At 41.5% G+C, this 24,648-nt stretch overlaps 1 protein-coding gene across 2 annotated transcripts in view; it reads left to right on the top strand.

Moving 5' to 3' along the window:
• MBOAT2 (membrane bound glycerophospholipid O-acyltransferase 2) overlaps nucleotides 1-24,648 on the top strand; it is a 107,288-nt gene that overhangs the window by 63,767 nt on the left and 18,873 nt on the right. The window contains exons 4-6 of one of the 2 annotated variants that reach the window (XM_082642518.1): nucleotides 11,991-12,086; nucleotides 21,480-21,535; nucleotides 22,762-22,816. In XM_082642518.1, coding sequence (XP_082498644.1) covers nucleotides 11,991-12,086; nucleotides 21,480-21,535; nucleotides 22,762-22,816 — 207 coding nt within the window. The remainder of the gene's footprint in view (nucleotides 1-11,990; nucleotides 12,087-21,479; nucleotides 21,536-22,761; nucleotides 22,817-24,648) is intronic. The other variant, XM_082642519.1, reaches the window with a different exon arrangement.

Here is a 24,648-nt window from a genome sequence, read left to right as displayed (position 1 = left end):
GTGGGATCTAGTTCCCTGACCAGGCATCGAACCCAGACCCCCTGCATTGGGAGCACGGAGTCTTATCCACTGTGCCACCAGGAAGTCCCAGAAATAATGTATCTTAGAATGTGTTATTGTACACAAAGTAAAAATAACAAGAAACGTTAAGGATCACATTTATTAAAATTCCATTAAATTTATGACTGGCCTATTAGAATAAAATGCAGATACCATCAAAAAGATTTTAGAAAACTGATGTTTTGATGATGGTTATAAAACTAAGTTTTGAGACTTCCAGTTAAGTGTAGCAGATTAAACCCACACATTTATCTGAAACTCCACTTAAATGGTAGTGAAACGTCAAAGAGGTGTAAACTACAAGAGGGGGGCTGGAGATGGCATAAGAAGCCGAAACCTAAGTGCCTGCGAGGATGGTGCTGTTGAGGACCAGCTAGTCTGTCCTGCCAAGTCCAGGGCTGGATCCGGGAACTGGCCTGGCAGCCTCTGGAGAGCAGAGCCTGCATGTGGGGTGTAGGGCTGTAGAAGGCTCTGTCTTGGTGACCAGTGTCGGACCCTTTGACTTTGAAACGGTGCCTGTGTTACTTTCATAAAAGTAGAGGTGAAGGAAAAGCCGAGCTCACTCCCGGATGCTGGTTTTAGAATAACAGCCTCATATTTAGGCCACCTCCGAATGCCACCCCATAGACAAATAACTCTTCAGGTTGCCTTGCACATAATAGCCACTAAATGAAAACGAACAGACTTGATTAATCATAAATTTTTACATAGGAAACTTGAACAGTTTTTAAGCAGTCATCTTTTCAGGTCTCTGCTGACTTTATCAGGCTTAAGATCCTGTTTTGAAATATACCCAGAAATAGAACACTCACCTTTGCTTTACTTCATTTGCCCGTAGGTCAGCAAACTCTCATTATTGTCTAATAATTGTGTTTGTATTCACATGACTGGTGTATTTTTAGTGCAAAAATTTTTACCTGTGTACATATTTAGCATTTTAGCCAGTTGTCTCTCTGGTTAGTTAATGTGAGTATTGTACAGTTTTCTGGTTACTTGTTACCAAAGTCTATTTTTAAGATCCTGTAAATCATTTATTAAGTACTTTGCAAACTCTGTTTCTCACTAGTGCCATCTTTGGAGTTAAATCTAGTGTCCACCCCCTGCCAATATTTACTGCTTTTTTGTATCAACAGTTCTTGGCTTACATTTATTGCTATTTAAATAGATTGAAATGTAGAAATCACTAGATTAAGTGAATTATAGTTTTGATTATTTAATTTGAAATGATGTATTCTAGAAATGGAAATGTGTAATTGTGGAAAGTAATTTTGGAATCGATTTTAAAAGGAACGGAGTGTAGGTTTGGAGAAGTATTTACTTAGAGGGGTTTGCTTTTTAAACTGAGTGGCGTCTCTCTTCAAAATTACATAATAACCTATGATATGCAGGGTTATATGCCAGGAAGTAGAGGTAAGGTTTGGAGATACCAACTGGAAGAAAACTTGACCCCTGACTTAAATGCTGTTGTGACCCCCTAGCAGTGTTAACCTGAGCTTACCTTCTGTCAGCTTTACAGTTTTCACTTAGCAGGGCCATCGAGACAGAGGGAGGGGAATCAAATAAGACTCAGGACGGTTTAGCAAGAAACGATTATAAAAGAACACAGTTATCTTTAAAGTGAAATGGAGCCTTGTTTCAGCAAATCATGACCAACCTGAGACAACACTGATGGTGACTAACTTATCCTCCCCCAAATTGCTGGAATTCCATTGATCACCTGTGTGCATGTGTGATGGGTGAGCTCAGTGTTGCCAGGCTTCTCTAAGCTTCAGTAATATTCTAGTTTCATCTATCTTAAATAATTCTTTATTTCTTAAGTTATCAAAATAGAAGCCTATGTAAATGTGTTTCATTCGTCCAGTAGAACCAAAGAAAGAACTCAGTTTTGTTTTTTTTAAAGTTAGATTCTGGGGCAACAAAAGTTCATGAAGAAATTTGGATTTTGTTCTAAGTGTGGTGGGTAGCTGCTGGCAAGTCCTGAATATTCTGGATGCTGTGTGTATAACAGACTTGGGAGGGAGTGGGAGCAGGGAGCTAGTCAGGATGCTCTTACAGTGGTCCAGGCCTGGACCTGCTTCCAGTGGGAACTACTCAGTCCAGGGTATATTTTGATGTGGATGTGGGTCATACATGATGTGAAATATGAAGATGGATTTGAAGACTCGGATATGGGATGTGAGTATAGAGATACATCAAAAATGACTTTAGTTTTTTGGGCAAAGCAACTGGGTGAAAGATGATGCCATTAATCAAGACAGAGAAGACTAGGGAGAGGAATTGTTTTGGTGAGGTCAGAATTTCTATTTTGAACAGGATAAATTTGAGATGCTTGTTAGGCAACCAAATAGAGATGTTAAGTAGCTTGTTGATTGTTTGAGTTTGGAGGTTAGGAGTCACGTCTAATCTAGAGATATAAAATCTGGGTGCTGTCGGTATGCAGCAGTAGGTAAACACCTACATAGTTTAAAATCATGGAGCTGGATGAAATCCTTTTGGAAATAGGTGGAAATGGAGAAGAGGCCTGAACCCTGGGGCCCCAGGTGGAGAAGGAATCTGCAATGGAGATGGTAAAATTTGTTTCCAGGTAATTTTTAAATCAACTTTATTTAGGTAAAATTTACCTAAAACAAAATAGAACCACCAGTTCCGTGAGTTTGGACAAATGTATAGACCTGTGTAAGTACCCCCCAAATCCAGATACAGGACACCTCACTCATCCCCCGAAGTTCCTTCATTCCCCTTGTAATCATTCTAGCCCAGTCCCCTGCAACCAGCTGTCTGCTTTCTATCACCATAGATTAGTTTGCCTGTTTTAGAATTTCATATAAGTTGAAGTATGTAGTAAGTAATCTTCTCTGTCTGGCTTTTTAAACTCAATGCTTTAAAATTCATTCATGTCATTGTGTTGATCAACAGTATGTTCCTTTTATTGCTGAGTACCCTTGCATTGTGTAAATATACCACCATTTACATATCCTTTCACCTGTTTATTAATGGTCATTTGGATTATTTCAAAATTTGGGGGACTTCCCTGGCAGTCCAGTGGTTAGGACTTTGCCTTCCAGTGCAGTGGGTGTGGGTTCAACCCCTGGTCAGGTAGCTAAGATCCCACATGCCTCGCAGCCAAAAAACCAAAACATAAAAACCAGAATCAATACTGTAACAAATTCAATAAAACTTAAAAAAAAAAAAACCGTCCACATCAAAAAAAATCTTAAAAAAAAAATTGTATGTATTTAAAAAAACCCCAAATTTGGGTTATTAGGAATAAAACTTCTAAAACATTCTTGTACAAGTCTTTTTATGGATATACGTCTTCATTTCTCTTATGTGATAAATACCTAGAGAGGATTTGCTGGGACATAGGGTAAAAGTATGTTTAATCGTATAACAAACTGCCAAACTTTCCCGAAGTGGTTATACCATTTTACACTCCGACAAGCAATGTGTGAGAGTACCAGTTGTTTACATTCTCATCAACACTTGGTTTTATCTGTCTTTTCAATGTTAGTCATTCTAATGTGTGTACAGTGGAATTTCACTATGATTTTAATTCAGATTTCTCATGACTGATGATGTCAAGCATCTTTTCTTGCCCTTTTGACCAATTGTACATCTTCTTTTGGGACACGTTTATTCGAACCTTCTGACTTGAATTTTATTACTATCTTATAATTCATTCTTTCTGTTTTCTGGTTGTAAGTCTTTTACAGGTATGTGGATATATTCTCCCAGCCTGTGACTTGCCTTTTCCCGTCTTCTTGGTGGTGACTTTTGACAAATAGAACTTTTAAGTTTTGATGAAGTCAATTTAACAATTTTTTATTTGGTACTTTAGAGCTTTCTGTGTCTTTTCTAAGATGTCTTTGCCTGCCTAAGGTTATAAATATTTTCTTCTAGAAGATTTATGGTTTTAGTTTTTATGCTTATGTCAGTGATCCATTCTGAGTTAATTTTTTTGTGTGCTATGAGGCAAGGGTTGAAATTAGTTTTTTTCCGTGTATGTATCCATTTGTCCCAGCACTATTTGTCCACATACCGTCTTTTCTGTTTTGAATTGCAATTCACCATATATGTGTGACTTTATTTCTAGACTCTTTGTTCTGTTCATTGATCCACGTGTCTAACGTGCACAGCACTTGTAACATCTGAATACTAACTTTACTTTCTCCTTAATTATTTTTTAAAGTTCCACTGTATAATTTTTTTTAATGTACTTATTTTATTTATTTATTTTTGGCTGTGTTGGGTCTTTGTTGCTGCGCGCAGGCCCCCTCCAGTTGCAGCGAGTGGGGGCCACTCCTCACTGCGGTGCGAGGGCCTCTCATTGCGGTGGCGTCTCTTGTTGCAGAACACAGGCTCTAGGCGCGAGGGCTCAGAGCAGTGTAGTTGTGGCTCGCGGGCTCTAGAGCGCGGGCTCAGCAGCTATGGCACACGGGCTTAGTTGCTCCGTGGCATGTGAGATCTTCCCGGACCAGGGCTTGAACCCGGGTCCCCTGCACTGGCAGGCGGATTCTTAACCACTGCGCCACCAGGGAGGCCCGTCTCCTTAATTTTTTTTCTCTGTTTGCTTACATACTTTTTGTTTTACAGTGTCCCTTGTATTTAAAGTGGCTTCAGAAATTACTTAGAAATGCAAAGACTACAGAATGTTTTGAAAGAGAAGAGTAGAGTTTGAGGAGTTAGGCTACCTGATTTCAAGATTTCAAAGAGAGCCTTGGAGAGTATAGACAGTGGGGAAGGCAAAATAAGGAGGAAATGCAGTTAGCACTCAGATATGCAGGCCTTTCCTGAATTTGGGTTGCACCCAAAGCCATCTGAGCTCAGGCACCTTGGAAAGTGAACAGTTTAATTTGATTTCAGCACATTCAAACAGCTACTCATTTATTAGTTTTTGTCTTTATTCCCATCAAGATTTTGAACCTTTTGTTGATGTTGCCTGTTTTCCTCATTAGGGGAGAAATTCTTTCCCAGTTCACATCATTGCTAGCCCATTAGTTTCCATAGTCCCTGAGCACTTTGTTTTTCCCTGAACAATTTCCAATTTGTATCTAATATCTAGAGAATGGGTATTTTAGATGTGGTTTCTCTTTTTAAAATGGGGCAGTAATTCAACATTTATATTTTAATGAATAATAAAAGGTTCTTTCTGGAGCTCTTCAAATCTTGTTGATTTAATTTTGTTATGAGTGATGATAATATCAGGATGCTTTGAAAAACTGCAAAGAGCAGAAATCCCAGCTCATAGAGGTATAATGGTATAACAGTACAGGAAGATTTACCTCCTGAAGCAAGAAGTCCTGAGGCAAGGCAGTTCTTGTTGGTTAACTCAGCAACTCAGTTTTAATGAGGGCATCAAAAAGTTCTATTTTTTGCTCTATATAGCTTTTCTGCTTTGCTATGTCAGCATATTGTCTGTAGGCTAGCTCCTTTTATAAGCTGGGCTTATCAACATGACAGTAGCAAGTGTCCTACTTCAAGGAGAAAGCCTTTCCAAAAGCTCTGTGTCATGTTTCATTGACCGTGCTTAAGTTTTATGCCCACATGTAAACTGGTCAGTTGCGAGGAGGACGAGACCACAGTGATTCAGTTAGCAGAGTCAGGCTCCCTCCCTGTGTGTCTGCCTTTTATAAGGAAGAGAACTATGGTTCAGAAGTAAAGAAACTTTCCTAAGATCACACAGATAGGAAGAGTAAAAAGTGATGGGGCCGTTATTTAAATCTAGATCACGTCTGTCTGGATTTTATTTGCATGCATATTTTTCTGTTTGAAGACATTCAGTGAAACCCATGCAGTGACCATAGCACTTATAAGAATATCGTGCACGTATGTATTGACTTATATGTCTGCTTTCCTCTGCTGTTGTGTGAACTTGAAAAATCAGGGGCTTTCCCCATCACCCTTTCCTACAGCCTATCTCAAAAGAAAAGATAACAACAAAAGTTTGGTGTGCTTTGGTATCAGTTAGGAATACATTTCAGTTGCAGAAGAAACCACCACCTGAGATTTTTTTCTGGACTTAGGTTATTCAGAGCCAGTGTAGCTGCTCAGCAGTGTTTATCAAAGGAGCAGTTTTCTTGTTCTGCGGTGCTGTCCTTCGCCTGTTAGATCGCTACTTCATGGGTGCAAGATGGTTGCTGCAGCAGCAGTCAGATCCATAGTCTGGGCAGAAGGAATTCACACCACACCAGCTGCGTGTATCCCCTCTTTTTCTTTGATTCTCACAGAATGCTTTCATTGACTTTTGACAAACTCATAGCTAATCTATGGTTGCAATTCAACCATGATTTGACAGCATTAGACTACAGATTTTTTTCCAGTTCAGTAAAGAAGTTCCTCACATCATGGGCAAACAAATGTGGTTCCATTTTGAATGTCGGTTGATATTTTTGTTTACGTTAATGAGTAAATTGAAAGTGAAACGATAAAGATATATGTTGGCACTTCACTCTTCTTGTCCATAATGTGGGTAAGAGCAACTTCTTTGCTGAATTGAATAACAGTTTTTAAATACTGGAAGAATAAGATTTCCTCTTTTTTTTTTTTTTGGCTATTCACAATGTAGTGGCTACAGGTCATGACATACTTTTAAAAGTTTAACATGCATTATTGGCATTCTCTTCATTACTTCTAATTCAGCTCAGCAAACTTCTTCCGTAAAGGGCCAGATCGTAAATATTTTAGGCTTTGAGGGCCATGCAGTTGCTGGTGCAACTATTCAGCTTAGCTCTTCTAAGGCAAAAGCAGGCATAGACAATATGTATGTAAACGGGCATAGGTGTGGTCAAATAAATTTCATTTATGTAACAACAAGGAGGGGGCGAGATTTGTCCTACAGGCTTCAGTGTGATGATCCCTGCTTTAAACATTCTATAGTGTTTGACAGTTTTCAAGATGTGTAAATACTTCCACCACGGTGGATTTAAAGCTACTAACTTGATGCCCCTGAATGTGGAATCGGGAAGAAATGCTCAGTAGCTCACAATTACATACTATTTCTACCGCACAGATACAGGAGATATAAATCACCTCAAGAGCACAGAAAATAGCAAAAGTCAGGAAGTAATTGAGAAGTGATGAGTTTGAACATTTAATACCTTTGAAAGATAATTTCTTTAATCTTATGTTTATATCATTTAGTTTTTAGTAATGGCTGTGTTTAACAACCACTTTACAAAAACTCTTGAAAAATTAGCAGCTTTCATAAGCTGGTATGAGCCGGATCTGGAACACTCCTGCAGACGGCCACCACCATGGGCCACACAGACGTGTACCTTCCCAGGAGCCTCAGCAGACGCCTGCATACACCTCATAGGTAGAACTGTGTCTCTTGCCACCTCTAATGGCAAGAGAGGCTGGGAAATGGAATATTTAGCCTTTGGCCTCTATAGGCAAGGAAAGCAAGGGTGAACAGAGATGGAAATGCACATGGAGTGAGTCAGCCTAGAGTGTCTGCTACAGTTCTGTTCTAGAGCTTTTTCCATGATGTATCTGTATATGTTTATATATACACATACATATGTGTACATATATAGAGAACCTAAAATGGGATTGCATTTTAAGCACACTGTTCTTTAGCTTACTTTTTCCACTTGACTCTGACTTTCATTGTGTGTACATACAAATATCTCTTTATTCACTGTTACTGAATGCTATAATGTGGCTTTCTATTTATTTTATTATTTACATTTATTATAGCTAATATCATTGGAGACATTTAGTTGGTTTCCCATTTTTATCATTAAATACAGTGCTTTAGTGAATATCTTTGTATGTATCCTTGTGCATATATATAAGTATTTTTATTTTTTAGGATAGACTTCTTGCAGTGAAATTGGCGGTTCAAAGAGTATGTACAAATTCTGAGGTATGCTGCAAAATCACCTACCAAAAAAAGATGTTTAAAATTTCATCCCTACCAGCTATGTTTGCGAATGCCTGTTTTTCCCTCCCAAACTGGACATTATCTACTTTTAAACTTTTGCCAGTCTTACTAGTCTTTTTTTTTTTTTGGCTGCTCTGTGCATGGCATGTGGGATCTTAGTTCCCCAGCCAGGGATCAAACCTGTGCTCCCTGCTTGGAAGCACGGAGGCTTAACCACTAAACTGCCAGGGAAGCCCCTACTTTTAAACTTTTGCCAGTCTTAAAGTATTATCTACTTTTAAACTTTTTATATTGGATAAATATTATAATTCTAATAAGCATTTCTGGATTATTATTATTATTTCCTGGTCATTCTTTATCATGAATCTAATTTATTTTTCTAAATGGACTGGCCGTTATAATTTTTTTATTCTATAAGTTGCTCATTCACATTCTCATCCATTTTTTCACTTGAATTCTTAATTTCTTTCTTTGTTGACTTGTAGAATTTCATCGTTAGGGATATTAACCTACGTGTAGTAGATAATTTCTGTTACTTATTTAATTTTCTGTCGTCTCTCATACAGAAATTTCCAATAATCTCTATATAATAAATATTGTCACATTTTGTCTTTGTGGCATTTATGATTTTTGTCATGCTTATGAAGGTTTCTCCAGTTCCAGAAATTTGAGGATATTCTTTTGTGTTTTATTCTAGACTTTTTACTGTCTTATTTTTTTTCACAGTCTGACTGGATTTTTGTGTGTGTGTAGTGTGAACTCGAAAACTATTTTTATTTCTGAAAGGAGAGCTAACTTTTTACACTTCATTTGCCTCATTCATCTTTTTCCCACTAATTTCATATGCCAGCTTTATAATTACCAAAACTTTCAGTTGTACAGTGAGTCTTTTTTTGAACTTTCTTCTCTGTAAGGTTAATCTTTTGGCCTGTTTCTGCATCAATACTGCGTTATAAATCACTGTGACATTTTCTTCTATCTGGTAGGAGAGGGCAAGTCCTCCTCATCGTATGTTTGTTTAGTTTTCCAGAAGACCTTGCAAGTCAACTAATCAGGTTCCACTAAAAGTATTGTTGGGATTTTGCTTGGGATTATGATGCTAAATTTAGAGATTTGAGGGGAGTGGACTCTAATGTTATTTGAATTTTCAAAATAAGTCTAAAAGTAAGTTATTTTACACTAACACATATACCTCTTCTTTCCCACTTCAAAAACTTTCATATGCTTTCCCCCATGAGTTACTAGTGTTTCAGGGCCAACAAAGTACTGAATTTTTTTTTCTTTTTTTTCTTTTGGTGGCACGCGGGACTCCCACCCCCACGGCCCCTCCTGCCGTGGAGCACAGGCTCTGGATGTGCAGGCCCAGAGGCCACGGCCCATGGACTAAAGAGGCCCCTGGTGGACCCAGTATACAGTGGTGAACAGTGATAGGATAGCTGTAGTAGACCTTTCTGTTCAAATAGGAGGGGAATGCAGGTCACTTAGCAATCCCCAGTCCGTAACAATTGTGACCTCCAGACAAACACCTGTTATCACTTCCTTGATTAGGGCCCAGACCTAGTCCCTGCAAGTGGTTCTCTGTGGCTCTTGGCTTCACCCCTAAACTCTTGACTCCACACCCTGAGCTCTCCTTCCTTTTTCATAAGAAATAGCCAGATTTTGCAGTTGAATAGTGTTCTTAGCCTACGACCCAACAGTAGATAGTTGGGCACCCAAAGGTCTGTTTTCATTTTGAGCTGTCTCTCCCTTTCAGTCCAATCTCATGTAACTCCCTTAAAAATGATGTGGGCTTCCTGTGTATCTAATTATAACCCCCTGCATTAGACAAAAGCTGCACCCACAGATCTCTCTTTGATAGTCTCCTTTTTAATTTGGTCTGAAAGTGCTGTGGGACAACATCCTTAAGGTTCCTAAAAATGTTCTTGCCTTGTAGAGAGTCTAAGAGGTATATACCCTTAAGATTCTTAGAAACTCTTTTTTTAAATCTAAGAGGTTCCATAAAGTTGTGTCCTTAAATCTTTCTGAGGTGTCATCAAGAGCACCCCTGACTTCATCTTTACTCTGATTACTTTAAGAATATTTTGCTGACAAGAAAGACTATCCTGAGCCCTTTCTACTTTTCCTAAATTCTGCTCAAACCCTGCACATTTTCTTTTTTAGTTCATCTCTCTCTACCCGTACCTTGTTGTATGCATCTAAGAGAAACCTTTCAGCACTTTTATTGGGTATTTTTCGTATATTCCATGTTACAGCAGGCAGCAGTGTTCCCCAGTATAACCTGGGGTGCCTTTTCTCTGCTTCCAGTTCTAATTTCCCTCCTGCTCTTTAGGTCTTCGGTAGCAATCTCCTCAAGACCTTTCCTGCTGCCACCTGCTCCCTGTCCTACAGCCAGTGTGTGTTAGGTTTTTCCTATGGTAGCACCCTGTTTTCACTTACCAGTTTCTGTTCTGATTATGTCACTACATCAAAATGCAGTGGCTTAAAATAAAGTGCTTATTGTTCTGTGAGTCAGGAATTCAGGAAAGGTTCAACTGAATCGAGCCCTCTTTGTCACCTGACATCAGCTTCTTCACGTAACATGTCTAGAGACTTAGTGCTCCCTGGCACCTCACTCTCTGACACTCCCTTCCTCCAGAACCTGTACATGTGTTGGTCTTGGGACAGTCATACTTTTTTCCTGACAAACAACTTGCAAAAGGCAGGAAGGAGAAACTGCCAGGCTAATTATGGGCTGCACCTGAACTAGCAAAGTGTTACTTCTACCGTAGTCTACTGGTCAGTGCCGTTAGAGGGCCAACGGAGATTCAAAGCAGGTAGAGAAAGAGACTCCTCCTCCTGAAGAGAGGACCGAGGGGCAGGTTGTAGAAGAGCATGTGAAGTGGGGCCCTCTTTGGAAAATGCAGTCTGCCACATGATATTAGGAGTTATGTTAGGTTTGATTTCTCAGCGTTTTGTGTATGGGTATGCACGTGTGCCATTTTATCAGATATAGCTATCAGGAATATATTAACTCTGTAAATCATTTGAATTAGGAAGCTTTCCTCCCTTTTTGTTTGCTCAGGAATAATCCAAGTAGATCAGAATTACCTACTGGTATAAAGTTTGAAAGGACCTTTTCATAATACCTCCTGAATTGCCTACCTGAGAAGTTTAAGGTTTCAATTTAGCCAAATACGTTGGTCTTTTTCCTTTGATTTCTTTATTATATATGTTTAGAAAGTCCTTCGCCAATTTGAGAATGTTTGAATATTTATCCACAGCCCCTTTGTGTTTTGGTTTTGTGTTGTATTCATAATTCTTTAATCCATCTAGAATTGTTTAGATGAAGATACAACTCCCTTCCCCCAGCCACATCGTTAACTAATTAGGTGATAATCAATCCATTCCTGCTAATTTGCATTGCAGCCTTCATTTTATGCAATGTTATGGATTCTAGAGTCTGTGGATTTCTGTTCCATTGATATGTAAATTCTTTTTCCCACACTGTGTGTTTAATTATTGTAACTCTCTCCCATACATCTTAAGACTGAAAATTACTAAACGTTCATGTTTTAAAATGTGAGTAAAGACCACTTGACCCACACTAAGTGTTTATGATTTTAGACAATTGAGGACAAGTTTTAAAAATCCTATTAAGAACTTGTGTAATGTATATTTCAGCCAAATATTTTCATACTAGATTTTGTTTTCTAGAAAGAAGGAGGAATAAATAGAACAGATATCAATACTCAACATATTCAGTTTCATGCTGCGAGCATGACTTTCAGATACATAATTTGGTGTATGGAGTTTTTTCAGAAGGAGAAAATGAATAAAGGTAGGAACTAAATGCACTTACCATTGAAGATGGTACAAAGTTCAAGTAAACTGAAGCAGACACTAGTAAAGATTTTTAAAACTTATTGAAGAAAGCTATTTGTGGAGTAGATCTAGTAATGTTTAATTTTTTGAACCATATCATATAGTTAATAAATTAGTTTAAAATGTATTCTTTAACAAAATGAATCTTTTTATTTCACTAATCTAGCTTATTTTTGTTTTCCAGATATTGTTTTGTGTTTGCTTTGGGTTACCTCACAGTATGCCAAATTACTAGAGTCTATATCTTTGATTATGGACAATATTCTGCGGATTTTTCAGGGTAAGCCTGTTTATCTATTCTAACATGTTGGTTAAAGGACAAAATATAGTTGCATTTAGTAGTTCAAATGAAAAGCTCTGTTAGTTGAAAATTCTTTTATGAATTTAGCATTTTTCTTCTTGTAAAGTGGTCTTTTATAGTGCTACATAAGTCACAAAAATAACCTGGTTTTTAAAATTGACTTATACAAAATTTCTAAATACATGGCAATTAAATTTGTTGTACAGCATTCTGATATTGAAAGCATTTTCTAATTCTGTTAGGAATTTCTGCAATCACTTGTCACTAATGAAAACCAGCCCCTTTGAGCCTGCATCCTTGCTACCTTCCCTCCTCCCCACCCTTCCCTCCCTCCTTTCCTTCCTTCTTCCTTTCTCTGGAGTCCCTTTTATACAATCGTTCCACCAGCTTCTGTGGAACATCTGATTGCTTGTTCTTGCTTCTTAGCACACTGTGGGACTTTCTTCGGACTGGAGGTCCTCGGACTAGGTTTGTCATTCTGAATTTCCAAGGGAGAGCACTTGAGCATGTATTTTACTTCTATGCATTTCACTTCTATGGAATGTTTTACATTCTTTTATATTCAGTATTCTACTGAGTGGTAGAAATAACTTCTGGCTTTTATTCCTTCAAAGGAGATTGAGTCCCTCCTTGGTACTGGAGAGGTCTTTTCCCTGTAACAAAACTGATGGAATGTCTATGATGAGATAAATGCAGTCCAAGTCCTTATGAAAGAACTTGCTCACCATCTTTATAAAGGGACACCTGCTAACACCTAGGTACCAGGTGGGGAAGTTGAAGATAAAACTCTATAGTCTTTATGTCAAGCCTGACAGCTCTCTCTGTTGAACAAGATACAGAAGACCTGCTTTTAAGTCAGTCTTGAGTCATCTGGACAGGATAAAAAATGACCAGTAAATCCAACTTAAGGATAAGTAAGTGGAAAAAATAAAACAAATCATGACATCTATGAAAAAAATTGTTCAACAATAGAAAAGGCCCCAAGTTGTATAAGCTTAGAGAAAAATCACTGTTGTAAAACAAGAGAATTTCAGAAGATGAAATATCTTTTTCTCCTTAATGAGATCAAAGTGGATTTTACTTTTATTAAACAGATTTTTAAAACAGGCTTGGATGAAAGGAGACTGCATCCAAAAGAACAAACAAAACCAAGACAAAACAACATTGATTAAATACACTAAAACACTAGTTAGTCAAATTAGCAATATATTGAATAGAATTGAGAAGTACACCTGCCATTCAGAAGAAGTGAATAGATGCTGGCGATCTAGCTTATAAATAATAGGAATTCTTGAAGAAAAGAGCTATTGAGCAGAATCAATAAATGTATTGGGCCACCATGAAAATCTTGGTGAACTTGAAGAGGTAACCCAGGTCACGTGTTGTCATCCTAGTATAACGAACGTAGGAACTAGCTGCTTATGTTTTTAAACCGCCAGATTTAATAAGTAATTTAATGTAGCTGACTTGAGTTTATTAGTATGGATTGGTGCAAGTACAAATTCGTGAGACCCAGTATTTGCTGGATCCTTGTAACCCCTCCTTCGTTTCAATCTTAGTCCTTACCTTTTTTATTTACTTTATCTGCTGTTCTAAACTCATGTCACTCTCTAGCTAGGGGTAGGCTAACCTGTCAAAACAATGACATCATTTTGGTGGCTTTACATAATGAAGGTTTATTTTCCACTCACAGTCCAGTCCAGTGAGGAGGGGCCCTCTGCTCTGCACAGTCATTCAGGGAACCAGGCTCCTGCTTTCTTGTGGCCCTGCCTCCTTCAGGGTCTCTGGAATCCTCTTGATTAAGTCGATGGCGGGGGCGTGTCCAGCAGTGAGTTGAGCAAAGAGAGAACACGCCATGCTTTCTCTCATTCTGTTGGAAAAGGCTAGTTCCATGACCCCACAATTTAGAGGATAGTTTACGTTAAGAACAAAATGCGTGTGACATGGCTTTAAGTATTTTAATGAAATTTAAATATTCATTTAAATGTTTAAGTATAATTTAAAATATTGAAATATGTCAAAGAGAAATAACATAGCGTTTTAAAGGTGGACAACCTGATATAAAACTCCCAGTTTAATGTGTGATTTTTATCCATTAGGAGAAAACATATGACCATTATCAGTGAACTGACAAAGATTAGACAGAGACACATCAGCTCAAGGAGACCATCGAGGCTGAACTAAGTTAAAGGACTCTCTCTTTTTTTAATGGGCACAGAAGAGAAAAGAAGCATTTAGAAGCCTTGAGTGTGTGACAACACATGAGCAGAAAAGATCCTGACTTGATCCTAATAAGGATAGATATGGTAGCCATCCAAAATGCTGGCTGTCTGAAGAAGGTGGAACTGAATAAAGGGAACCATTCTTTGTGCTAAGCTGTCCCGTTGCCCTGAAGTTAGAAAAGGGAAGCCAAGCTCTTGCTGAGAAATAGCATGGGAACTGTTTTGTACAGGGCTGTGTTACTTGCAGAGGTGTGGAACACTGATTTTGTGTGTGTGTGGCACACGTGTGTATGTGTGTGCAATGAGAGAGAGAGAGAAATAGGTTCAATATACATTTAAAATGTTGATTAGATTAAAGGGACTCACCTCTTAATAGAAGCTTCTTTTTGCAGAAAGGTTGAAAAGCTAGGTTGTTAGCTTTCACGTTGGCCTCAGAAAATAGATACAAGAGAAGTATAAAACAATGAAATGGCTTTCCTTTATATCAGCAATAACCAGTTAGAAAATACAATGGAAAAAGGATCCTAGTTTCAAAAGCAGTAAAAACTATGAAATATTTAAGAATACATGTAAAAAGAAATGCGGGGACCTCTGTATAGAAAACTATGAAACTTTACTATAGGATATAAAAGAAGACTGACTGGAGAAACATCTTGTTTATTCAGAGAGTAACAGTCAGTATTGTAAAGATGGTCCTTTTTCTCTAGTTAATCTGTAAATGTTATGCAATTTAAGTTGAGGTTTTGAGGGAAATTAGACACATTGAAAAGTTTCTCTAGAAGTGTTTGAGAGTTACAAATTCAATATAAAAACATACACTGCTTGTAAAGCAGCTACCATTTAAATATTGTAGGACTGACATAGGAATAGCCAAATCCAAGAAGCCAGCATAGAGAAACAGACCCGTGTATCTGGGAAATAAATGTACAGAATGAAAATGCTGGGATTATAGGTCAATGAGGAAAGCTCCTCTCTATATTCAGTAAATGGTATTGAGACAGAAAAAGAAACGTAAATACTTGCATCCTTGTAGATGGAAGCAGAAAAAGATATTTTGGGGGCAGGAAGATAATGAGTTCTGACTGGAATATGTCGATTTTTGTGGAGCTTAAGGGTTGGTTAAGCATCCACCAAAAAAAAGATATACGTGACATGTTTTCCATTGAAATCAAGAATATATTTTAGAGCTAACCAGATAGTATCAGATGCTCAGTAAGTGTCTTATTACCAGCTGCCCCTGTGTGTTCATTCAGCTAAGATTTATTGAGCATGCGCTATACATTTCACTGGGTGCTAAGCACTTTTGCAGGTGGCAGTCGTGTCAAGCAGAAGAAGGGAGAGACCATTCGGTCTAAAAGCTCCATTCCGCCCCTCTGTACTCACTGAGCTGGGTCCTGGAAGGTTCCTGCTGCTCTCACCATCCTCCGCTCTGCTGTGCCCCGCACCTGTGTTGTAAATAGGGTTGCTGTAAATTATTCAGCCCGTAAACCGCAGTGTTCCATTTATCCTGTTTCATCCTGTGGGAGCGTCTCCCGACACCTTGACCTACATTTGGTTAGGGGAAGCATTCCGCCCAGCTGCCACGGATGTAGTTCAGGTTACCAGGAGTAAACAGGCACGGGTCTGCTCTATGGTTTGGTATGTCTGTTCCCCGCCCTACCTGAGCCTTTTCCCCGAGTTTATGTTTGTTCACAAAGCAGTGTGGTATCACGGTATTTGTCAGAAATCTGCAGTGTTCTCTTAAGACTCTAAAAAGTTGATCACTGGCCTTCAAAGCCCCCACTGCGTGTGCTCAGCCTCACCTCTCAGCCTGTCTCGTCTGATGCTGCAGCCACTTTCATGTCCTCACGCTTTACTGCCCATCAGATGCTTTCTGCCGGGAACACCCTTCCCAACCCTACCTGCATATCCAGACCTCCCTGCTCTTAAAGGCCCAGATGAAGTGACTCCTGTTCGAGGTGTTTCCCCCTCAGTTTGCTTAGTCTGAAGTTATCTCTCATTTCTCTGCACATTTCTTCAGATATCTCATTTAGCACTTAACACTTTTTAATGCAGCTCTTCATGTACCGGTTTAGCTCCTAATTGAGTGAGAAAGCTCCTTCAGAGACAGCACTTTACAGTTAAGTATTGCAGCCCTCCAGTGCCTTCTGCTGAGTAGCAGTTCCGCTATTTATTGAACGAAGGTTTTATCAGACATCTGCTGTGCCTCAGATACTGTTCATGGTATTTGTCCTATTGCTGTTTTATTTAATCCACACAGTGGCTTTATTATCCCCATTTTATAGATAATAACTGCGGGGGGGCAGTTAAATAGCTCCCCCATCTCCACAATGGATTAAGTACTGGAGTCGGGACGTGAGCTGTTTTCTGACTCGTGGGTCCACCTGTCTGTCCCCCACGTCTCCGCCCGGTTGTCCAATCAGCATCTCATACTGAACTTGCCTAACACAGAATTCCCAATTTCCCTTCCCTCTTCCTCCTGCACTCCTTCGCAGCCAGCCCCATCCTTCTGTTTCTTGCTGTGGTCAAAAACCTTGGTGGCTTCAGGTCTCAAACCCTGTATCTGATCCATCGTCAAATCTTCATCAAATCTCACTGTCTTTACCATCAGAAGGTGGCTGGAATCCATTTCACAAGGCCTGTGCTGTCACCCTGATCTGGGCTGCCATTCTCGCCTGTCTCTCAGCCCCATCCCAGCACCCCAAAGTCCTTCCCACCCAGAGCTGGAATATACCCACTTAGAACCAAGTTAGTTCTCTCCTGTCACCCTCCACAGTTCCCAGTGTGTCTTGGGTCACATCCTGTGTCCTCACAGCGCCCTGCAGAAGCCTCCTAGATCTGGCCCCTGCCCCCCGTCTGTCTTCACCGTCTGTTCCTGTCCTTACTTGCCCCCTCCAGTCACATCAGCGTCCTTACCAGCCTTCCAGCAGGCCAGTCACACCCATCTGGGGGCTGGTGAACTTGCCTCACCAGGGCTTGCTCCCTGACTCAAGTTCTCTGTGAACCGTCACCCCCGGGTGAGGCCAGTCCTCACCTGCATCCTGGCACTCCCTCTCCCCCACCCTGATGAGCAGAACAACAGCTGGTGCACGATATATTTCCCTGTAAGTTCATCTGTTATCCATCCCTCCCCAGTACGAGAACGAGAACGCTGTCTCATTCACCGCTGTGTCTCCAGCACCTGGTGCCTTGTAGGTGCTCATTAGATACTTGTTTTCCGAATGAGGGAGTAAAGGGGGTGGATGTGGCTCAGAAGCCTTTTCCATCCTCTCTCATGCACATTCCTTTGGTGTTAGGTCCGTGGGGTTTGTTGGTTTCAGTGGGTTTTGCTGTTTGGGAGGAGAGAACACCTGTGTATTAGACATGCCTGAGAGTGGAGAAGTAAGTTTGGTTCTGTTGTTAGGTTGCTTGTACCCTGGTGACAAACTGACCTTTACCTAGTAGGTGCTCGTAGTTGCTTTGTAGCCTCGTTGATAGAGTTCAGCAGTCTCCTAGAGATAATGGAACAATCCAGAAAGTGGTTGTTCTTCTTTAGTATTCATTCTCTGATAATGTTTAACTACAGTTTGAGTTTCACTGTGTGATAGAAGTTAATCCCATTATTCTCCTTCTTTGTAGAGGAAAACAAAATGCATGTAAATGTTTTAGTTAAAAAGCAAAGTTAATTTGTACCCTTTTAAAAAAATTATAAGCAGTCTAGAGTTTTTTAGTTCTTTACATCTTATTTTATATTACCTGAAGCTCTTTCATCCGTTGAGGTATTTATTTTGAAGAGCTCGATGGCACATTTTTCCACGTTCCTAGTAGAGTGCCGGGGGAGAAAGTATGTGTAGTTCCACCTAAATCTAGCGATGTCGTGGTACAGGACGTGTAGGTAGCTCCATCCAGGCCCGGACCTCGCTCCATGGAGGCCCGGAAGCCAACTGCCTGCCCTCCCCACTCCACCTCGCAGCCTCCACCCCAGGGAAACAGGAGAGTCTGACTCACGGCGCGTTATCTCAGACTTCCAAGGACCTGGGAAGCGATTAGATATTGGAGGCAAACAGGTAGTTGAAATGTCAATAAAGGTGTAAGTGAAAATTGCGTGAGTCACTCTAATTGGCGCCATTCAGGTATTTGCGTGCAAAGTGCACTGCTCAGAAAACCACTGCAGTTCATCTCCTTGTCAGCCCTGGGAGCGTCTCCACTCAGGAGCGTCCTCTGTGCACGCCCGCCACCCCTCCCTCCGTCACTCCGCTCTGTCTCCCGGCCAGGCTCCTGCCCGGGTGGGACTCACCGGCCTGCCTTCCCCTCTGCTTTAGTCTGTTCCCCGCGTGCCGAGCTTCCCCCTGGTGCTTGTTTGCTTTCATTCATAAAGTGCTCCTTCATAGTCACTCTGTAATGATTTTGTCTTCTGTCATTTTACTGTCACGTTAGCCACCCCCTGACCCCTGCCTGTGACAGGTTGGACCAGAGGCTGTGGAATGGCCACCCCTTTAAAACCAAAGGAAATGCTCAAGGATAACGATCATCAGCTAAGGAAACAGAAAAGGGCGTGAGACAGTTTTACAAGCCGGTCAGAACTTGGAGCCCGAGTGTGTAGCAGGTGCCGAGGGCACAGGGGTGAACAGGGCAGCGTTCCTGCTGTGAACCAGTCCATGGGTCTTGTGGTGACAGGAGAATAAACCAATAATCACAGAACAGTCTGGTCCCTGTTTTCAAGCACAGAGGAGAGTGGACAGGAGGGAGGGAATATAATCAACCTACGGAAGGAGTGCTGGATCTTGACACTCAGAAGATTCCATTTATGTGGTATTTTAGAAATATTTATTCAGCACACATCCTATGCCAGGCACTGGGCCCGGCACTGGAGGGTCCGTGGTGGAAAAGACTGTTAGCTCCTTATAGCAGGGACCTTCTAAAGAGAGAAGACATTTTAAAACACAGCCATCACTGGATAAATGAAACACCCGTGAATGTGAAAAATCCTTTGAAGGAAATAAACAAGATGCTGAGATGAAGTGAAGGGTGTGTGTCGCATTTGGGCAATGGTGGCTGCTGGGGAAGAGCTGCGCGCGGGCCTCTTGTACGAAGTGACTGTTAAGCTGAGACCTGAAGCAGGGGACGGGGATCTCCTTGTAAAGCAGCTCCAGGAGGAAGCAGCATCCGGGGAGAGTCTGGAGCACGTGGGTCTGCGCCCCGCCTTCTTCCCGCCTCTGTTAGGGAGCATGCTCCTTGGAACCACTCTGTCCCCCGACCCAGCTCACTTGCCTGAGAGCCTGCGTCCTGCACACCTGATAGAGTAGAAGTTGCATGGGGCTGCCAGGAGGCGCAGTAAGGGCACGCACTCGAGAAGCACATATTTGCCTTTGGGGAACATCTGATGTATATGGACCTAGCAATTTAGTACGTCACTGAGTTGATAGTATAAATTTAATAATTATTTTATCAGGTGTTTTTATGATGTTTTAAGGTGATGCGAGAATTAAAATTTAGAACCGAAGAGTATTTTCTCATCCATTTTTAAACTAAACTATGAAGAGAATTAGGCTGGTGAGGAGAATGATTCTTTTCCCCCAGGGAAATGGGAGTTACAGGGTATTTTATAATCCTCAAAGGCATGTAAAATATCTTGCAAAATTAAAAATATGGCAACTGGGTGTTGAAAGCAAGCAGCCTGGGGGATAGGTTAGCCGAGGGATAATTTCCTGAGAGTGAGTGATGTATATGTAGGAACTGACCTTTAAGGGAACTCAAGAGGAATCCTCTCCGTTAGTGCCTTGAGTTTAAGAGGGATCGTCACCTGACAGGTTTGTTATGAGATCTTGCCTGTTATGTGAAGACAGTGAGCTGTAAGTTCTCGGGGGGCCCAGGTCTGTGCATCTCATGCCAGTGGTCAGACCGATTAAAACAAACCCTTGATGGCGTTGCTGACGCGGTGAGACATCACCTCCTTTCTTTACATGTTTAGAGATGCTGGTCGGGGCTTCCCTGGTGGCGCAGTGGTTGAGAGTCTGCCTGCCGATGCAGGGGACGCGGGTTCGTGCCTCGGTCTGGGAAGATCCCACATGCCGCGGAGCGGCTGGGCCCGTGAGCCATGGCCGCTGAGCCTGCGCGTCCGGAGCCTGTGCTCCGCAACGGGAGAGGCCACAGCAGTGAGAGGCCCGCGTACCGCAAAAAAATTAAAAAAAGATGCTGGTTGTTTTGGTGAAGGTGGCAGCCTGTGCTCTGAGCAGTGGGCACGGGGAGGGGTGGGGGGGAAGCTCAGGGTCTTCGTGGTGGGTCTGAGCCCCCCTGCCACTCCCCGGCTGCGATGGGCCTTCCATGATTTCCTCCTGGTTTTATTGAGATTCCAAAAATATAAACAAGTAACTTAGGGTTAATTGTTCTTTAATACTAATGTCTGTAAGCTAACGTAAAGGATAAAAATGTAGCCTGGTGGGTTTTCTTATGTGGATTTTTTTTTCTTTGCAAGTTATCCATTCAATTAGAGATTATGAAATATGGGAAAGCGGTTGCCATTTTCTCACTTGTGACACACATTTAAAGTCCTCTTTCTGTGGAGCGTAACCTGGTTTGTGTGCGCTCCGTGCTGCTCCAGGGCGTTTTAACAGCTGCTCCCCTGCCTTGCCTGGTTCCTGGAATAGGGACATAGATGTCGTCCTTTCTCTATTTGCGCATTTCCCTCTTTCTGTTTTGCTCCACATTTCTTACCCAAACTCCTTTAATTTTCTACCTATTCCCCTTTTCCCAGGCGACTTCCTTTCCATCTTTAAATTCAACCCTGAGGCAAAAGGCAGCACAGAGTATTGAAAAGTACTGAGTGAGCGTGGGGTGATGGGGTCCCATCTGGTGGCTGTGTGGTCCTCAGCTCTGGCCTCAGGTTACAGGCAGGAAGTGAGGAGGTGGGGCTGCATCTCTGCTCACACGGGTTTCCTTGAGAGGATGAGCCTTTTCTTAAAGCAAGGGAGAAAGCCCAGATCCCCTGTCTTCCGTTGCTTCCCCAAACATAGCAGCCCCGGAGTTCTCTCTTTGAAATTCCTTGGGGTCTTGTTTTTATTAAAAAGTTTCAGGGTTTTGTAGTCATAAGCAGAATAAAAACTCTTTCATATATCATAAGTATTATTTTAAATTTCTTCTTATAAAATTTTTATTTTCTGTTTTGTCATAGCCCAATGATGATAATTACCCAGAAGATCACTAGTTTGGCTTACGAAATTCATGATGGTAAGAATTTGGAAATTAATTTTTCATCGCTGAAAAGGTTATATTCCAACCATCATTTGTTTGAGAGATTATGATAACTTTCTCTTAGAGGAAAGAAAGGGATGGCGGTAAGATAGGGAAAATATTGAACTCTGCTTAAGGTTACTAAAGTGTGCTTGTTTTCTTTCACTGTTTATTCTTAATTTTGCATTCAGTTCAGTGACAAAAACAAAGTAAAATAGTGTGAGTCAGGCACGTGACCCACATCAGTGGCAATTTAAAATATGAAGGAAATAGACATAATAAAACTAAATCAAGTTTTATTAATCCCTGCTTCATCTCTGTGTTACATTTTTATTAAAATTTGCATGTTTCCCCCCTGCCCCGCTCCCTTATACACATGAACACACACACATTTACGTATCCTTTTAGTACAAATACTTACGTATCCATATTCTGTATCCTCAGTGAGTGGACGCCTTGCCATGGCAAATGCTGGCAGTCAGGACTCTGAGTCGTAAGAGTTAGACTCTGGTCTCTTCAGAGACTGAAGGAGGATTCTGTATAGGACAATCATTTATATGTAGCCTGGATGGATTTGCAGCCTCGTGGTATCCATCACCCATCCTGTGCCACCTGCTCGGGAAGACCCACAAGAATTTTCGAAGTGTGTTGTTGCTTCTTAGACCTCCTCTGGCCTTTAAACTGGGTTTAAGATTTAGTAAGTTGATGTGTAATCATAGGTAACGTTCTCCTGTCTGGAGGAAAGGTAAAGAAGTGGATGAAGCTGGTATACTGAGTTCAGTTTCATTCACTAGAGTCACGTAGGAGTGAGGAAATCCTTCCTTGCTTTATACTGTCCATACCATTGAGGTTAGTCATTGGAATCGTCCAATAATAGAAACATTTTCATGCCTCCTTTTGAAAAGTCATTGCGTTTACTATTAAATAGGCTAGCATTGGGGAATTTTTCAATGTAATAATACTTTCCTTTAGAAAAGAGTCAAATTAGCTCCCTGACCTGTGTTATTTATCTTGCCCAGAGCCAGACGCGTTTGGTTACATGATGATTGAGCCTGTGTTGTAATGAGAAAGAAAGGGACTAGTTATGCCAAATAGTTAGACTGAAATTGGGATTATAACATGAATTTCGAACGAGGGAAGTAATGCAAGTGTGAATGGGAAGAAATACCATTCTTTTCCTGGGAGAAATCATAGTTGATATGTTGCCTATTTTTATTTCTCAGGGATGTTTCGAAAGGAAGAAGAGCTGACCCCGTCACAGAGAGGCTTAGCTGTGAGGTATGTGCCTTTAATCGTCTCCAGCCGAGGTCCACGCTGTCCCTGCTGGGGACACACACTTACTCATGGGCAAGGCTAACCTGTCCTCCTGGAAGCTCTTGGTTCATGAAAACCAGACGTTCCTCCATCTGCACGCCTCCTGCCACGATATCTGGCTGGGCTGGGCCTCCCTTCTAAGACTCCCATAGCACCTTGAGTATTTCATCATACGGCACGCACCTCCCGTGCACCACAAGGCATCTACGAAATCTTCTGTCTCTCCTGCGAGGCTCTGAGTTCCCTGAAGACAGGAAGATCATTTGGTCTTCACGTAGTAATTATGAGTCATAATCACAGCTGCCATTTATAGACCAGTGACCTGATGGCAGGTGCTGGGCTTAGATGTGTTAATATAGCACAGAGATGCCATGCTTTGAAATACTGAAGAACTAGCCAGATATTCTCATTGGCACTTGAGGAATTCATGTTGGGATAGGCTGCTATGTGGTTTATTGTGCATCCTCTGTGGACTCATCTGAGGAATAGCTTAATTTCTTGGCAGGGCCTATCTTAATCTAATATAATCAGAGGTCAGATCCTCAATTTACCTAAAGAAAAACTTCCCACAAGCACCTTGTTTCCTGTAAATCTGGAACTAATAATATATTCTTGGCTGTCAGAAGAATGAAATTGTGTAGTAGGAAGGCCCTACCCTAAGTGCTCACCTTTGATCCCAGGTAGTACGTCTTGAGGATCTTCTTATATTTTCCCCATCTTTAAAATGATTCTATTTTGATATTCACTATAGCCAGTCTTTATATATCAGCGAATATGTGCTTGAATTTATTTGGTTGCTAAGAGCTTAGTTTGACCTGGGCTCTGTGATCTGTATGAGTCCTTGGTCCATCCCAGGAACTGCTCATCAGGAGCCCCTCAGCCCTGGTCCCCCCTTTCCCTCCCACATGGCCACCTGTCACCCCAAACCCGGTGACATTCAACTCTCCGCCTGCCCGAACAGCGGAAGAAGGCAGAGTGGAAAAACGTCATCTTGCCGATTGGAGTGTTTCGGGTTTGTTACCCCAGATTTAAATCTACAGAGCTCAGTATTAACCACGGTTCCCCTGCCTTCTCCCCGCCGTCCACTCGCTTTCCACCTGCTGCAGGATTGGGAGCAGCGTCCTCCTTTCTCCCCCACTCCCAGCACCCCGTCCCCGACACGCACGTGGGATGGTGTTTGCTTTTTGGAGAAAATAAGGCAACTCTACTTCATTCTGCAGCCGCCAAACCTACCAGCCCGCCTGTGTCTGTAGCAGAATACTCTCCTTTCCTTCCTGCTGCCACGTCTACACTGTCCGCAGTCCAGCCCCAGGCCAACTTTTCACGTCAGCGCTGAGTCCAGTTGCTTCTTGAGTACAAAACTCAAGGCTTTTGCTTCTTCAGTTATTCCCTCTTGTGCATCATCGCTCATCAGTTTTTCCCCCTCTGTGGGCTCATTCCCACCAACTTAAAGGGAAAAGACCCCTTTCTGACCTCACAGCCCCTTCCAGCGTCCACCCCATGACTCTCCACTCCTTTAGAGCAAGACTCCTTGAAGGATTTCTCTCTTCTTACCTCCTCATCTCCTTTTCTCTCCCCAACCCACTGCAGTCAGGTTTCCATCCTTGATGCTTGTCTGCCTCCATTCTTTCAAGGTTGTTCTTCACCTTGGCAGGTGTAATGGGCCGCCTCGGTCTGCAGGCCGCTCGACCTCTCAGCACCACGTGACCCGTTGTCTCGCTCAGTCTGTGAAACACCTTTGCCGCTTACCATCTGGGCCACCACGTGCTTCTCACTGTCCTCGTGCCTCACCGGCT

This window comes from Mesoplodon mirus, assembly GCF_964341445.2.
Source record: "Mesoplodon mirus genome assembly, chromosome: 14".
NCBI lineage: Eukaryota > Metazoa > Chordata > Mammalia > Artiodactyla > Ziphiidae > Mesoplodon > Mesoplodon mirus.
Note: the sequence above shows the minus strand (reverse complement) of the source record. Positions and strands in the feature narration are given on the sequence as shown.